Source organism: Cervus canadensis, chromosome 5 (genome assembly GCF_019320065.1).
Source record: "Cervus canadensis isolate Bull #8, Minnesota chromosome 5, ASM1932006v1, whole genome shotgun sequence".
In the NCBI taxonomy this organism is placed as follows: domain Eukaryota; kingdom Metazoa; phylum Chordata; class Mammalia; order Artiodactyla; family Cervidae; genus Cervus; species Cervus canadensis.
This window is the reverse complement of record NC_057390.1, coordinates 14,572,108-14,588,487: the sequence shown is the minus strand read 5'-3', so window position 1 is coordinate 14,588,487 and position 16,380 is coordinate 14,572,108. Positions and strand designations below refer to the sequence as shown.

General features: G+C 32.6%; 1 protein-coding gene across 10 annotated transcripts in view; it reads right to left on the bottom strand.

Moving 5' to 3' along the window:
* Window positions 1-16,380, bottom strand: part of BIRC6 (baculoviral IAP repeat containing 6) — a 210,366-nt gene that overhangs the window by 87,188 nt on the left and 106,798 nt on the right. For all 10 annotated transcript variants that reach the window (XR_006269389.1, XM_043468279.1, XM_043468278.1 and 7 more), the window contains 10 exons: window positions 15,521-15,675; window positions 14,896-15,022; window positions 12,481-12,591; window positions 11,080-11,213; window positions 8,275-8,402; window positions 5,523-6,085; window positions 4,342-4,517; window positions 3,272-3,368; window positions 2,929-3,123; window positions 1,901-2,101 (listed from right to left, as the gene is read on the bottom strand). Coding sequence is in view for 9 of the 10 variants with exons in the window: in XM_043468279.1 (XP_043324214.1) it covers window positions 1,901-2,101; window positions 2,929-3,123; window positions 3,272-3,368; window positions 4,342-4,517; window positions 5,523-6,085; window positions 8,275-8,402; window positions 11,080-11,213; window positions 12,481-12,591; window positions 14,896-15,022; window positions 15,521-15,675 (1,887 nt within the window). In the remaining variant the exon portion in view is untranslated. The remainder of the gene's footprint in view (window positions 1-1,900; window positions 2,102-2,928; window positions 3,124-3,271; window positions 3,369-4,341; window positions 4,518-5,522; window positions 6,086-8,274; window positions 8,403-11,079; window positions 11,214-12,480; window positions 12,592-14,895; window positions 15,023-15,520; window positions 15,676-16,380) is intronic.

Below are 16,380 nucleotides of genomic sequence, written 5' to 3'. Positions count from 1 at the left end.
GGTGATGGACAGGGAAGGCTGGCATGCTGCAGTCCATGGGGTCGCAAAGAGTCGGACATGACTGAGCGACTGAACTGAACTGAACTGAATGAAGTAACCGTGTGCTGCAGTGGTAAAGAATCTGCCTATCAATGCAGGAGATGTTGGTTTGATCCCTGGGTGTCAAGGTCCCTTAGAGTAGGAAATGGCAACCTGCTCCAACATTCTTGCCTGGGTAATTTCATCAACAGAGGAGTCTGGTAGGCTACAGTTCAAGGTGTCACAAAGAGTCTGACATGACTGAGCACACACATACAATGAAGTAATTAACTGGTAGTTGCTATGGGAAAATTCTTTCTCACAAACATGGAAGAACATTTAATAAATTTATCTATCAACTAAAACAACCTGTGAAACTTGATTTTAAATGTCAACTATAAAATCAGGAAGTAACTTTTATTATATGTCAACTATACCCCTGGTTTGCACAGAGAGCTAGGTTAAGTCACAAAATTTTTAAATTTAATCTTAAAGTATTATCCACATTATATAATCTCTTTGACTCTACCAATACAAACTGATAAAAAGAGATTAAATAATCCAAACCCTCACATGAATAAAGGGCACATTTTATGTTCAAGCCCAGGTTTTGATTCTAAAGGCTATGCTATTTCTACAGGAAAACACTATACCTTTAGTTTGTGCTCTGATCTCAAACCAAAAGTATTAAGCACATTTGTGTTAGAAAACATGTAATCTATTGATTTATCGTAATGTACAGTCCTCCGTTGTAACATCTTTCCTGTCCAAATTACTATGTATAAATTCTACCTACAATTCAAAGCCACTTTCTCCTTCTCAAAAAAGCAGTTTCCTCCTCATCTTAGATTATCTCCTAAGTCTTATACTGTTGGAGGTTGTACTGACTTATATTTTGCCATGTAATATATTTACTTTTGACCTGCCAAAACACTGCATTAATCTACTTTTTTTCTGTCATTTTATTCATTATATCTATTTTAATCTGGTATGGACAGACTCTACAACTCTTTTAGGGTATAATAATAATCTACTCTTGCAAATAAGTGTAAAAATTTATTCTTCCAAATATGCCAGCAGTCTACAAAATTTCCCATAGATCTTCATTAAATTATTGAGTGACATATGATAGCAATGAGAATCAATCAATGAAGATAATGATTGTCAAAACTTCAACAATTCTGTATAAATCATTATATTTATATTGAAAGAATTTGGGGACCATCACAAATGTAAAATAGTACTTCATATTTCTTCATGAATGCTTGAAAGAGCCCATTCTTCTTTTAATGGATAACTTATTTTTTTTTTATTTTTTACAATTAATTATTTCCCTTGCAAAGTTACAACAAAATGTATTAAATGAAAATGCATCAAATGGATGATACTCAAAACATTAAAAATTCAAAGGTCATAATACTCAAAATATCACACTCTACATATTACAATAAAAAATTCTTTGCAGAAGTAATTATCTTACAATGGGAAGGGAATCTATGTTAATTTCACATTACAGAGCTAGGACTGCAGACTAGAAAAACTAAGAAAGCTATCTACAGTTGTGCAAACTAACTCATTTTATCTTAATACTACAGTACCATAAATTTGGGAGAAGATGAAAGGCAAAATAATATACACCTAGGATATATTTCCTTAAATTTCATCACACATTCTATTTTTTCAGGAGAATAGTCATGCCAATTCATTTGATGGTAAATGACGTGGTGGTAATGTTAAATATTATATTAAACTGTTCAAAATTAAGCAATCTGGACATTTTATCTAAGTTTTTTTCACTGCTAAGTATATTTCTTATTTTGTAAATGTTTCTATATGTTATAGTTTATTTTCATGATGGATCTTTAAACAAATTACTACTCACTTGCAAGAGATGCCAGGTGAGGTTGGATGTGTATCTCTTTAAGGAGCACTGCTGCAGGAAGGTGAATGGTAAGGTCGCACCAAGCCTCCTCTGGCAGAAAGATGTAGGACCAAGCAGCAGAGCGAGCTCTTCTATGAGGGGGCGTGGCCTGCAAAAGCACCTCAGCCGGTTGGGCAGTGGGACTGCTAGATGTGATTGTACCTACAGAAGTATTTCAAATAAAATAAAAACTTGCAAAAGAAAGCTAATAAAGCATCAAGAACTATTCAAATCACAATAGCTACGCTAGAGAAATTAGCTAAAAACATGAACATTTAATATTACGAATGCACTTAATATACTTAGCATAATTTGTCACAATATTCACAAATAATCAGGACATCCAGTCAACTGGCAAGGTGACAAGTTCAGTGCTAACTGCTCCCTAATTTTTGTATACTAACATGCCAAATGAATACTAAACAAGCGACAACAGAGCGAGCACAGTAATTCTCAAATGATTTAAGTAAAACGCAATGTTCAATACAGCCTTGAAAATAAAATAAAATATACTTGATAATAAAACATAAACTTGAAAATAATCATCTTTATTCTAAATTGTCAATGTTTGTGAGTTACAAATATGCAAAGAAAAATACAAAAAGAAACTATGTAGACTGGAAAAATGAATAACTATACAAATGTTAAACTTCTTTAAAAAAAAATCACTCAAAATAAGGAGAAACAAGCTTTATAAAACAAACATTTATACTGAAAACTGACATAAGAATCTATACTACTTATTTTCACAAATTGTGTCTATTTAAACTCAGAAATAAAAACAAATTTTCCTACTAAAGAACAATTAAAAACTTCCTTCTAATCAGTAGACGGTTTGGAAAACTAGTGCCTTCAAAATCAATGGTTTGTAATTAAAATGGTGATATTATAACACAATCAATTTATTTTGACAACTACTTTTGCTTCATACCAGCCAATTAACTATTATTTAAATACACACCCATAAGATGAAATAACTGTTTTCTTACCCAGGGGTGCAAAGTTATGGATCCCTTCTGCATTGTCAGGCTCAGAAGCTAGGATTCTTGTTTTCAAAGTGCTGTCAACAGCTTTGTTCGGACCAGAGTCAAGAAATTTCATAATAGTTGATACCATACTTCTTGCAGTGTTTACAATAGCCCTTGTACTAGTAACCATATTGTTGCAAATGAGCTGAACACCACCTAAATTTATAAAGAATACTAAATGAAAATTATCTTAACACAGATGATTTGACACCGAGTCAACTCTCACAGAAGACTACCAAAATGAGAACATACTGTACTACTTAACGATTACATTTAAATGGCAGTTTTGGAAATTTTGCCTTACCCATATCGTGGAATGCTTTCAAGGCATCACTAGTATCCAGTACTCTGAGAATGAACCACAATAATGGTTCAGATAACTGGCAAGTAGCAAGAGAGCCCTAAAAAAAAACCATACATGTATGCTGTGATTTTTAAAAGGTGATTATTAATTTCCTATTAATTAGGACAAATAAGTTTCACTGAATATAACATTCTTTTATAGTTAATTATTATAAAATGGTAACCTTAACCTAAATCACTTAATAAAAATGTCTGCCAAAATATTTTAAAACTCTTGCCTGTGTCAGAAGCTAAGTGAACAGTCTCTTCTCTGAACTCAGCACTTTTTGTGTCTGTCTTTACCTAGTATTATCATTTTCTACCTTAATGTGCACTGATTTCCTTTTCCACTAGACAGTACTTTCCTTTAAAAATGTACCCTTCTCAAATATTTACCTCTATATCTTCCAATGGGGAAATATATATACAGATTCAATACATATTTATGAAAATGATGGTTATACAATGACATATAAAAGATTCTTTAAGAAATTATATTTTAAAACCTGCTTTTGGAAGAAAAAATAGTAAATGGACTAGAAGGTAAAATAATCACACTGGCTCCTAAAATCTCATTTTTTAAAAAGGAAATTTAAAAAGTAATAACATTCTAACCTATTTCTCTTTTAAAATTACTCTAACCCCCTTTAACTGAAAGGAAACTAAATATGCAATGTAAGCCTGAAAAAAAACACTCATATTAAATTTTCGTATATACTTCTATGTAGAACATGTTGGTATTCAACTATACTATTTCTAGGGAAAAGGAAAGAACTACTTCCTAAGACAATGGAAAGAAAACCTTAAAATTTAAAACATTTTACTCTTACATCACTATAGTTAACTTTGACAATTTCAAGGAAACTTTTCTCTTCAACTTGTATTATTAATCTATGGTTCTCATCTGCTGATTCTGTTCATTTTCCAATATATTACTAGAATAGTGTATTTGTCTCTCTCTTACAGATAATTCTCTGCTCCCATTGCTATTAACTACTTAAATCACTGCAGTTGTTGCTGGACTGAACTCACCTGTCTGCCCATATACCCACAGGCCATGTAGGTTAGAATCGGCTGCAGCATCGTATGAACTGTAGACGCTTTTTTACTAAGAGTTGTCAGTATGGTAAACAGTCCATCCCCAACTGATATGGCATCTAACCCACCGTGGAAGTTTTCATGTTTAGTGAGATGTAATCCACTTGCCCCTAGTTTAAATAAAAAGTTTGCACATTTGTTAAAAAGAAAATCCTTAAAAACCAGTAATAATTAAAATAGAGAGTCTTACAAGCCATTTTTTCCCCCAAACCACGGAAGGATGCATACAAAACAGCTGTGTGTGTGTCCGCATGTTGTGCGTCTATATACATATGCACGTCTAGAAATTAAAATGCCTAACATAACATTCAGTAGAGAATGATTTTTGGTTATCTTTTTATAGAAGATACCTCTGTTGTTGGTAACAATATATCACACAACTGAGGAACACATTATACATATCAAGAAGAAAAGCAGAGAAAAATAACTGATACTATTATGCAACTATACTTTAAAACTTTTAATCAAAAAGCAAATAGTTTTTTTCCCTTACATGAAGGAAGAAATACTAATAAACAAAATTACATCAGGAATGGATTTTGTCACAATTTACTGAAGCTTAATTAGTTTAAAATAATTAACATGTTAGCTTTCAAAGAAGTAGAAAAGAAACAATATATAAATTTTACATCGATGTGTCATTGAAACTATTAAACAAAAATTTGAACAAAATTTTTTGCCAATTTTGTTTAAAAATTTTAAACAAAATTTGAACAAAAATTTATACTTCACATTATAAGAAACTATAAGTAAATAAAATTTACTCATTCCCTAATATGAAATTTGAAGTCTAATTCTTCATTTTTAAAATGTTAGAGATATATGAGTATAAATTATGGTGCCTAGCTTACAAAACTGCTTCCTTTTCTTAATTCCATACAAGTTATTTTGTTAGTATTTTCCAATTTAAAAAAAAATTCACACTTAAAATTTTATTTTCAACTGATGTATGCCACTCTACAGAAGATTTTAACTAATAATAATCAGTCAGGCTAAGATGTTTACAATAAAGTAACACTATATGGTACAGTAAAAAGACAATGGATTCATACATTGCTAAAGGAAAGAGATATAGTACTAGAAACAGGTTTAAGATTAATATTCTCAATACGTACCAATTATCATCGCCATGGCACTGCTATTACACAGGCCCAGAGCAGACAAAATCTGGCTCATAATCTGCTGGTTGGCTAACACTAAGTCAGCGACATATGCAGGTGGTCCTTGAATACTACTAGTGCTTCCATTACCATCTTTGCCTCCTGAAACTTTTTCTTCATCTGAAACACTGTCTGTCGTATTGGTGGTCACAGGCACTCTTGCACTGTATTCCCTATTACCCGAAAGAGGCAGCTGAACTAAAATGTTAACCAGTTTTAGCAAATCAAACATGAGTTGATCTCTTGTCATTTCACCACAAACTGCTTTTGCATCACCTGGACGAATGAGGTTGGCAAAGAGTCCCCCAAAGCATGCTCGAGCACCCACTGAGCTATCTGATCCACTTCGAGACATGACTTTGTCTGAGCAAGTGATATAGTGGTGCACTAAAAAAGTGACAGACTCTATCACAGCAGAAATAGTACTAACGGAAACAACTTCAAAATTCTGCTCCAAAGTGAATTCTAAAAGCTTTACTTGGGCATCAAGAGGTCCTTGGCCTGTCTGGAAGGCACCCCTGCAGAAAAAGCGAGAGGATTAAAAATTAATCCATTTTAAATTGTTTTGAAAGAGGTAACCACCAGAATATAAGAAAGCTAAGCAATAATTAAACTCCTGGTATTCACTATTTCACTTTGCAGCAGAGTTTCCCACTCTTCCTGTGTCCTTCTTGTTCTTACCTCCATTTTACCACATAAAATAAAAAATAAATTTCTTTCCAAATAGAAAACTGAAGAACAAGCAAATCAAAGAGGTGATTTTGAAGCCACAGACTAAAATAATTATATATCACAAGGCACTCCTCATAATGAATGAGCTCTGTATTGTTAGAACCTCAAATGTTGTTAAACATTTCTTACTAATCTTGATTTTCATAAATTAGGACTCAACCAATTCACTCTTACACATCAAATTGAATGCTCTCAAGGTCTGCTTATGCTTAAGACATAGAAAGTGGAAAGATCATTGTCCCCCCATCTTAACAATTTTTTAAAAAGCCAAATTAACTCTAAAGTCATAACTTTTCTTGAACCCACCAGAGAGCTAAGGTCAAAGCTTTTCTTGAACCCATCAGAGAGCTGAGGGTACCAAAAAGACTGAAATCCATGCAAAGATAGCTCATAGGTGGAATATGAGCATTGGCTTTCCTGTGGCAGAACTTGGGAAGTCAAGATGCTGGCAACATGCGTAAGTGTAAGAAGAATTCAGCTAAATATTTAACACACTGCTATTCCAGGTATGTAAGCAGGCAACACTGAGCCCTGAGAATTCACATTCACTCACAGGCACCCTCCCTTCCACATCCCTACACAGACCCTGCCCTGTGCATCTATTCTATCTGGCTGTTCCTGCGTTTTTATAAACTGAAAAATGTAAGTAACGTGTTTTTCCTGAGTTCTGTGAGTCTTTCTAGCAAACTACTGAACCAGAAGGGGGATTGTGAGAACTCCTGAAGTTGTAGTGAAACCATACAACAAAACTTCAAGTTCACATTTTCCAACGACATGTGTGCATATCATAACATCACATTTTTGGTTTTGTGAATCTACTCCTCCCCACACTTATGCTTCATCATTGCACATACACTATGAACAAGTTGAACTACAACCACATTAGTATTTTAAAATAGCTATAAAGGAGAAAGAAAACACAAATGAGGATAGTACTCTGAGATAAAATTTTCTGTCACTATGAAAACATATCTCCATATAAATTTTTTGCATTAATTCTTATATTAGGTTGAAGGCATTTTGCTATGGATCTATTAAAAATAACTATTGCTATGAATAATTAATGTATGCCATTTAAAACAATTATTTTTAATATTTTATTTTATTATTTTATGCTATTATAAACCATACCTTTTTCTGACTTCCAATATTGTGAAACTAATTGTTAGAGAGTGATGTAATCTCCAAGTTATTTTAACCATTTTCAAATATACATTAAAATATTTTAAAACTTCACTGGCACTTCCACAATGAAATTAAATAATAAAGATGGCAAACAGCATTTTTAACTTCTTCCTGATATCAATGGGAACTTTTAAAGTAAACATAATAGAGTCTGGTTTGTTCATAATGGTTTTTTTCCCCCATAATTTTAAATAAGATGATAGTTAATATTTCATTAAAAGTTTTTCTCAGAAAGCAATGTCAGCTTTTATGAAATATCTCATAGTATGATGAAATGATTCATTAATATGATATATAGTGTATGATACTGAAGTATTCATGCATTTTAAGAATCAACCCATTATGGTCACAGTTTATTCTTTTTAACCTAGTGCCTGACTTTGGTAATAAATTTTATTTAGGATTTTGATACAATATTAATATTTTTCTTTTTTAAGATATCTTTATCAAGTAGGTTTCAAATAAAATTACTAGTAGCTTTAATTCCTTACATTTATTCTAGAATAACTTAAAGAGCTTCAAGTAAATTTCACGTAGAAGGTTTGTAACTACTAATCTATGAACCCATTATTCCATTAACAACAGAAGCTTAGGATTTGGGAGAGCCATAATGAAAAGAAAACAATCAGGAAACATATCAATAAATCTTTCCCTCTTAATTCTTGGTATCATCCTGCTTGTCTATCCCCAGATAAACTCCCAACAAATAATAAGAGAAAATTTATTTGGAGGATTACCTATTGCTTCTATCAATACATCAGGAATATCTGTTAATGACATTGAAATTTACCTTTCTGTTGAAAGTATATGAATTAGCTTGAGCAAAAATTCACTGAATATCTGAGGACATGTTGAAGAAAGATGCACTTGCAATCGGGTAAGAAATTCTTGCATAGCTTGCGTAGCTGTTGGACCAACCTGAAGAAAAATGTAATTCTACTGAAAACTGCTTACTGATTCCATTTACTGAATTATTCATTTGAAAGTATCAAGTGTTAAGAGCCATAGGGTTGAAACTTCTCATTTGAAAAACAAAAATATTAACAGTGATAGCACGAAACCAACTAAGCTTTTAGGCCTTGACATATTTTAAATTGAAAATTATAGATTCTATGGTCAATATTTTTCCATTATGTCAGACTTATTTAATTCAATATAGAAAAAGACTCACTTGAGTTACACAAAAAACATCTCTATAATGCTTTTGAAAGCACAAAAACTGTGATTTTCACAATCTTAATCATCCCATTTCAACAGACAGACTAAGTGATACACAGAAGGTCATGCTTCTAATGACTACAAGAGGAAATACTAAAATGAATGGAGGGAAAAAACTCTCCAAACCAAAAACATAGAGCTAAAAATAAACCTGTAGCAATCTGCAAAAAAAAAAAAGAAAAAAAGCTTTCCAAACTTCTATCTCTTCAATGAAAAAAAACAATAGTGAGAGCTACACCAAGTACCTTGAACTATGTGCTGGAATGTTATGATCATAAACCCTACAGGAGTTTTGGAAAAACAAAATGCAATGTAGTTCTCAAAACCATTTTAGACAAAGTTCATTTCTGAGCATAAAAATCTTAACATTCATAGCCAAACTACCTATTATAAACCAAAATATCTGGGGAAAGCTTGATCTTCAATAACTTTCATTCTGCGTTTAAAAAAAAAAAAAGTGGGGGGAGAGGAAACACACTATTTTATACCGTGGTATGCTCCCTGACACGTAGGCTCTACCATGAACTAGCTGTATAATTGTGGGCAATGCAGATAATGCATGTTTTCTCATATGTAAAATAAAGAAGGTGGAATCAGTGATTTTAGGAATCCTCACATTCCAAATTCATGCAATCTTTATGTATAATAATCACTTGATAACATGCCTCTGCCCACCCCCCCCATCAAAACTCTGGGCCAATCAAACTACAAATGGTCTCTTTTTTTAATCTTTTTCTTTCGTTTATTTTATGATGATCTACAAAATTTAAGTCTATTCTGTAGTATGACAGTACTGACTAAATGCACCCAACAGAATTTAAGCTCCAAGAATGGCAGAGTCTCGTAAACTACATAAATCTCTAGCACCCAGCACAGTACACAGATCTTACACATAGATGAGCACATAGCTGAGAAATAAAAGATAACCTTGCAAGACAATTATGAATAATGTCCATTAGAAAGATACTATGAACAGTGAATACATTTTTTTGAAAAGAAATATAATGAAGGAAAAATAATTTTTAAAGCAGTAAAACAAAAGCTTAAATTGATATAAAAGAAATATCTATGGCTAAAAAAGCTTGTAAGTTCTGATGTATCTTTTTTTTCTGAATTAACAAAAGCAGTATTTATCTTTTTTCTTTCAGGTTTGAGATGTAAATGACACATAGGCCTGTAAATCTGAAGTGTACAGAATAACAATTTGACTTATAGACACAATGAAATGATTACCACACTAAGTTTAGAGAACATCCATCTCATATAGATACAAATTAAAAGAAAAAAATTTTTTCTATATAAATCTCAAGATTTACTCTCTCAGCAAACTTTCATATATAATATACAGAAATGTAAATTACATTTATCTTGCTGTACTTTATATCCCTAGTACTTACTTGTCTTATAACTGGAAGATTTTGCCTTCTGGTTACCTTCATCCAATTCCCCCAATCCCCACCTTTGATCTCCTTTTCTATGAGTCTGCCTTTGAAGTGAAATTCACCTACAACACTGTTTAGATCCTGGTGTACAACAGTGATTGGATATTTCTATACATTTCAAAATGATCACCACAGTAAGTCTAGTTACCATCTGTCATCATAAAGATACTGCACTATTATTGACAATATGCCCCACACAGTACATTTTATACTGGTGATTCATTTATTTTGTACCTGGAAATTTGTACCTCTCAATTTCCCTCACCCATTTCTCTCATCTTTCTCACCCCCCGACCCCAATCCCCCATTCAGGCAACCACCTGTTTGTTCCCTGTATCTATGACTCTATTCACTTTTATTACCTTTGTTCATTTGTTACGTTTTTTTGGGATTCCACATATAAGTAAACACAAAGCATTTGTCTTTCTCTCTTTTACTGCACTTAGCATAATACTGTTTAGGTCCATCCATGTCAACTTTTTGTTTTTTGTTGAACAAAATATTTAATATTATAGAAGAATTAAGTTAGGTGACTTCTCAAATCTTGATTATAGAGGTCATTAAACACAATACATTATTTTAAAAATATTTTTAAACTCCCAAAGTTTTGAAATTATTTCCTAACATTTAAGTATTTGTTTAGAAGGTTTCACAAATAATACAATATAACACCAAAAATGCATCTTTGCATAAAAATCAAGTAATTCCAAGAGAAAACTTACTACCTGCTATATTGTTTCAGTACAGCTATTATTATTATAAATAATATATTATTATAAATAATTCAAAACATTTTATTACATTTATACATAAAAAGTCATCATTTAATACCTTAGCAGTAAAAATTTTACATATTTAGGTACACTTAAAATTTCTTTTACAAGTAAGTTTACTATGTAATCTAAGCCTATCTCTGGTTTTCAAAAATCATGTACCTGTGGACTGTGTTGATTTGTTCCATGTGGACTTGTGCCAGAAAGAAATTTCACTAACACATGAATCAGGTTTGCATCTGAAACCAGCAGATGGGCAGTACTCTCCTGAGTTCCAATGGTACTACTGGAACCAGCTATAAAGCATTAAAAAAAAGAAAAAGTTCTCAAGAAATAGTCTGAGACAGTGGAACTGCAGTATTTAAAACATCTCTTGGTTTCAAAGAAAACTCATAGATTCCTGGTAGTTACTAAAAACAATCTAAATCTCTACTGTACTGACTGAGCCTCACTCTCTATTTTCCTCTACCATAGATTTCTTGCCTCCTTTCTGGAGGTGAAAAATATCTAGTTTAATGTTTATCTTATTCAGTATACAGACAAGTCAAAAAGAAATAACTAAATGCTTAGTGTCCTTTTGGTAAGTCCTTTTACTAAGTAATCACTGTCCCCTTCTAGAAATAAAGATCTATTTTTCAGATAAAGTTTAACCCAGCTTTTGAAAATAAACTGAGGTAAAATTTATTCATTTTAGCATGTCAGCTACATAAAGACTGTATACTATTAAAATATATACTGACAATACAACAGTTTTTTGAAGTGAACAAAATACTCGAGTCAAATCTACCATCAGTCTCATATAGAAAGTGAAAGTCTTAGTGGTTTAGCATGTTGGAGTCTTTGCGAACCCATGGACTGTGGCCCGCTAGGCTTCTCTGTCTATGGGATTTTCCCAGCAAGAATACTGGAGTGGGCAGTCATTCCCTTTTCCAGGGGATCTTCCTGACATAGGGATTAAATTGGGTTCCCTGAATTTCAGGCAGATTTTTTACCGTCTTGAGCCACCAGGGAAGTTTCGTTCTTAAAAGTTTCAAAAATTAATTTTACTATCTTGAACAGGAAATAAAGAAGTGGGGTAAAGAAAGTAGGAAACTATTAGGAGTTTGGAATCTGAGAAGAAACAAGTAGGTTCCATGAAAACAGATTTTAGATGTGAAAAACACAAACTGAGGTATCTAGTCATATACGTTCATGAATATATTAATGAATAAACCATTTTTAACTGCTAAGTTACTTTAAAAAGAATAAATAACCAGTACAAGACACAGGCTAACATTAAATACTTGATTTTGTACTCTAAAAGTAATCAATTTTTAAAACTAAAAGCTTTTAGAAGGTAAAAATATAATTTAAACTTGTAATTATAGATACATGGGAGTATATAATCAAAGTAAAGAAGCACAAAGGACAAGACATATTAAGAACAAGTCTAACAAAGACATATTCAAATAAGAAATTCAATCATTTTCACAACTATTTCACTTCTTGGAAACATCTTTTTAAGAACCTGATAGTAAGAAAAATAAAGTGTATGTCAGAGATATAAAGGAATGTCTGACTTACGGTTAAGCTGCATGTTTGTCATGAGAGTTAGACTATGAAGCACAAGGCACCATGTCCGGAGCAAAGTATTGGGATACCAAGCTAACACCGTGAGAAAGCTGGTTATTGATGCTACGTGGAAAGAGAAAGGGGAAATTTTTACTCAGAAACAGCAAATGTTCACTAAGAATTAAAACGAAGAGAATTTAAAACCATGACATTATTTTTTAAATCAATTCACTAGTGTCCTCAAAACATAAATAAGATTTTCCCATTAAATATAACTAAAGCACTAGAGTCAGCAACATTTTATGTCTAAATTTAAAGCTCATTCCATGACAAATAACATGTCATCACTACACATTTGTCATCCTTTTCAAACTATAGGCTATATACAGTTTGTTTTTTACTAAATATCCTCCTATTCTGCAAAACCAAAAACTGAAAGTAATAGGGCATCTTGGAAAGACAGAGGTGGGGCAGACCATTCAAAATCAATGCAACTTCCCAGGAAAAGCACAAACTAAAACAATAACTAAGTCACCTACAAGGCATAGATAAGAAGCACGTGTGACAGGTGGAGAAATGAAAAAAGGTATTAAAAATAAGCAAACATAATATAGAGCATTTAATTGTGCCCTTAAAACACCAAGTAAAATTGGCTGATTCCAGATCCCAGGCGGGAAACATATATAGACTGCAACAAGTATCATACTAAAACCTAAAGAAGATGTTCTGTATTTCACAAAAATCAAAACCAAAACAATCTAAAAAGAAAGCATCTTACTGACTACAAACAGCATAATTTCATCATCAATAAACAATGATTATGACAGAAACATAAGAAATATTTTTAAATCATGAACTTATATTTATTAAAGAAACTAAGTGGTCTAGATTATAGACTACTTGAGAACCAATTAACTTTAATTTTAAAATACAAAAAATTTCCAACGTTTTTTCTGCCTCCATTATACAAACTGTACGTCCAAAGGGTGACATGATAGCACATTAAAGGAAGTTTCTCTTTATGGAAGTATTGATATTTCAAGATAAGTAAAAAAAGCAATAACAATGTTAGACTATTTTCATTTTGAAACTTCCTGTGAATGGCTAGTAATTCTAGGCATTAATCATCAATGCCTACTAACAACACAAAAACAAACAACCTATGAAACTGCCTTTAAATAATAGAACAAAAATTCAGATTAAGCTCCAGGTCTAACTACCAAACTACCATTTTTTTGACAAAAAACTGTGCAAAGGAATGGGAAAAAAAAGACAGGAGGAATTTTAAAACATAATTAAAATGTGCAGACCCTCTACAGATTCTATCTCTAATAAACAAAAAAGTTTTGTTAACAGTTTAGACAACTGGAAATTTGAATACTGACCAAATATCTGACGACAGTAAGAAATAATTAATACTTCTTAAGAGTCAGACACGGGGCTGAGCGACTGAACTGAACCCTTGTTTGTGTTTAATGTTTTTCACAATAATAAAATTTAAAAAAGAGATGGGAACAAAATTTATAACAATAATCATGAATACAGTGAAACACATGGAAACCTAACAAGTAAAGTAGGGCTGGCTCCTACAGAGACAAACGTAAGCAGGCCCAGGAGACAGCAGAGCTGTCACTAAGGCTGAGACGGGCCATGAGGCCCATGTGTGATGCACATCACCAGAGAGAAAGCACCAGGAATAAATAACTATTACTTTTCTTTAAACAGATTCCTGTAACCAGAGCTGAAAGCGAGTTCTATTCCTATTGAAGGATATTATTCAAGTCCCGCAATTCCCACATTTCTGCACTTCTCAAGAAAAGAACAAAATGAATGAACACAACTTCTACAAAAAAAATTGATATCTTTCTCCAATCTACTAATTCTCATAGAGTTACTGCACATTTTTAAAAAGCACCAGTTGCAAAAGAATAGCTTACGGGACTTTCCCGTGGTTAAGAATCCGCCTTGCAGTGCACAGGACAAGAATTCGATGCCTGGTAGAGGAACTAAGCCCATGTGCCTCACCCAGAGAGTCCGTGCACCGCAGCAAAAGACGCACAAGACGCAACAAGAATCACACAATCAAGATCCTGTGTGCCGCAACTAAGACCCAATAACTAACCCCGACACCGCCAAATGAATAAAGAATTAAAAACAAAAAAGAATAGCTTATGAACAAGACAATACTTTAAGGAAATACAATGTAAAGATTAACAGAACACTGTAGAGTTTATGTCTGACAGACATAATACAGATCAGAGAATACAGTTTTCTGTCCTCTTTCCTGCTAATTAATAAGTTAGTATATTAAAATAGGTGTTTTTTTTTACTAAAACATTATAACCATGATAAAGATTATTAACCTAATCATTTTCTTTTTAACTTACTTTATGCTATGTTAATGATTTTCCTTCAAATAAATCTTACCTTGATTTAATGTAATAACAGGTATTCGATTAGCATTATATAAAAAAATGTCTGCTCCATTTTCTTTGTTTCCAGATGAACTAGAATTCAGACTCAATGTGAGCCACAACTGGAGAAGTGATTCCAACTGAAAAGCAATGAAAATTGACAGAAAGAAAATGTACCCATGAAATCATGAAATACCATGTAAACAAAACAACTTATGTATGAATCCTTACAATTATGAGTAAATAATCTGTCAATTAAATATTATTTTTGGTTACTTCAATTCAGGTGAAGAGCGAACATCTTAAAAATCTAGATCAAATGAAATTTAACTAAATTAAAATGTATAATTTACCAAATACAAATGTTTTACTAAATTAAAAGAGGTGACTCAAGTCTTTAAATACCAGTGTGTGTATAATATGCAGTTAGAACTAAAGAAGTAAAGTTTAAAATCATAAAAATAATAAATAACCTATCATTGATGAACTGTGGTTAATTAAAATAACTCCAAGACTCTTCCATCCGAATATGACAAAGCAATCGCCCCTGCCTGATTGAGGCTGATCTTTCTAGTTATTTCATCTTTTCCGGGCCGGCAACAACGTCTAAAAACACACCATTTCTCCTGCAGTCATACCTGAACATGATGGACTTGAAGCATGGAAAAAAGTTTGTTGAAACAAACGTTTAACATTGGGACAGACGATAACTGTACAATAAGCTGGCTGGACTGGTTTGCTGCTTGTAAGCCCCCGAGAAGTGAATCATCTGTTCCGGTGGGAGACTGTGATACTGAAAATTAAACACAATTGTGATTTTATCACAAAGTAGCAGGAGAAATGTTAACTAGCTATTAATATGTACAGTTAAGTGAAGGTGTTTTTTTTTAAATTAAAATTGCATTTTTTTTAATGATTCAGCATTACATTGTTTGAAAACAAGGTTTTACAACATTACTTCAAAGTTCAAAAGAAAAACCACCACAAAGAGAAGCTCCCAAATTCACGGCACTTGTCCACCAAAGGCAAAGAACCTTACTCTCTAGCAATTTCTATCTGCAATTTTCTCCTAATTAATAAGAGGGAGGAAAAAAGGGAGAGAAAGAAGACCCTTGAGAAGATGGCTTTAGAACAATCTTGACTCTAACCCACTGACTCTCAACCTTGAATGGCACATTAAAGTTGTCAGGGAATGCTGAAGAGTACTGAGGCGAGGGTACACACACCGAACTAACTGAGTATAGACTCACGGTGAGCAGGGAAGTAAAGGGGTGCCAAGAGGGCTTTCTCAGGTATTTAGGAAGTTCTATATTAAATGAGGAGCACAGTTTTGGGCAGAAGAATAATCAAAAGATAGAATATATCAAGAAGCAGAACACTACACCAATTCTTAGGTTTTTCTATTTTTTCTATACTTCCTAAGGCAAGAAAAAATGAAAAATGCAAAGCAAAAGAATTCAACTTTACATAGGAAGATCTGAAAACCCAAATTTCTCTA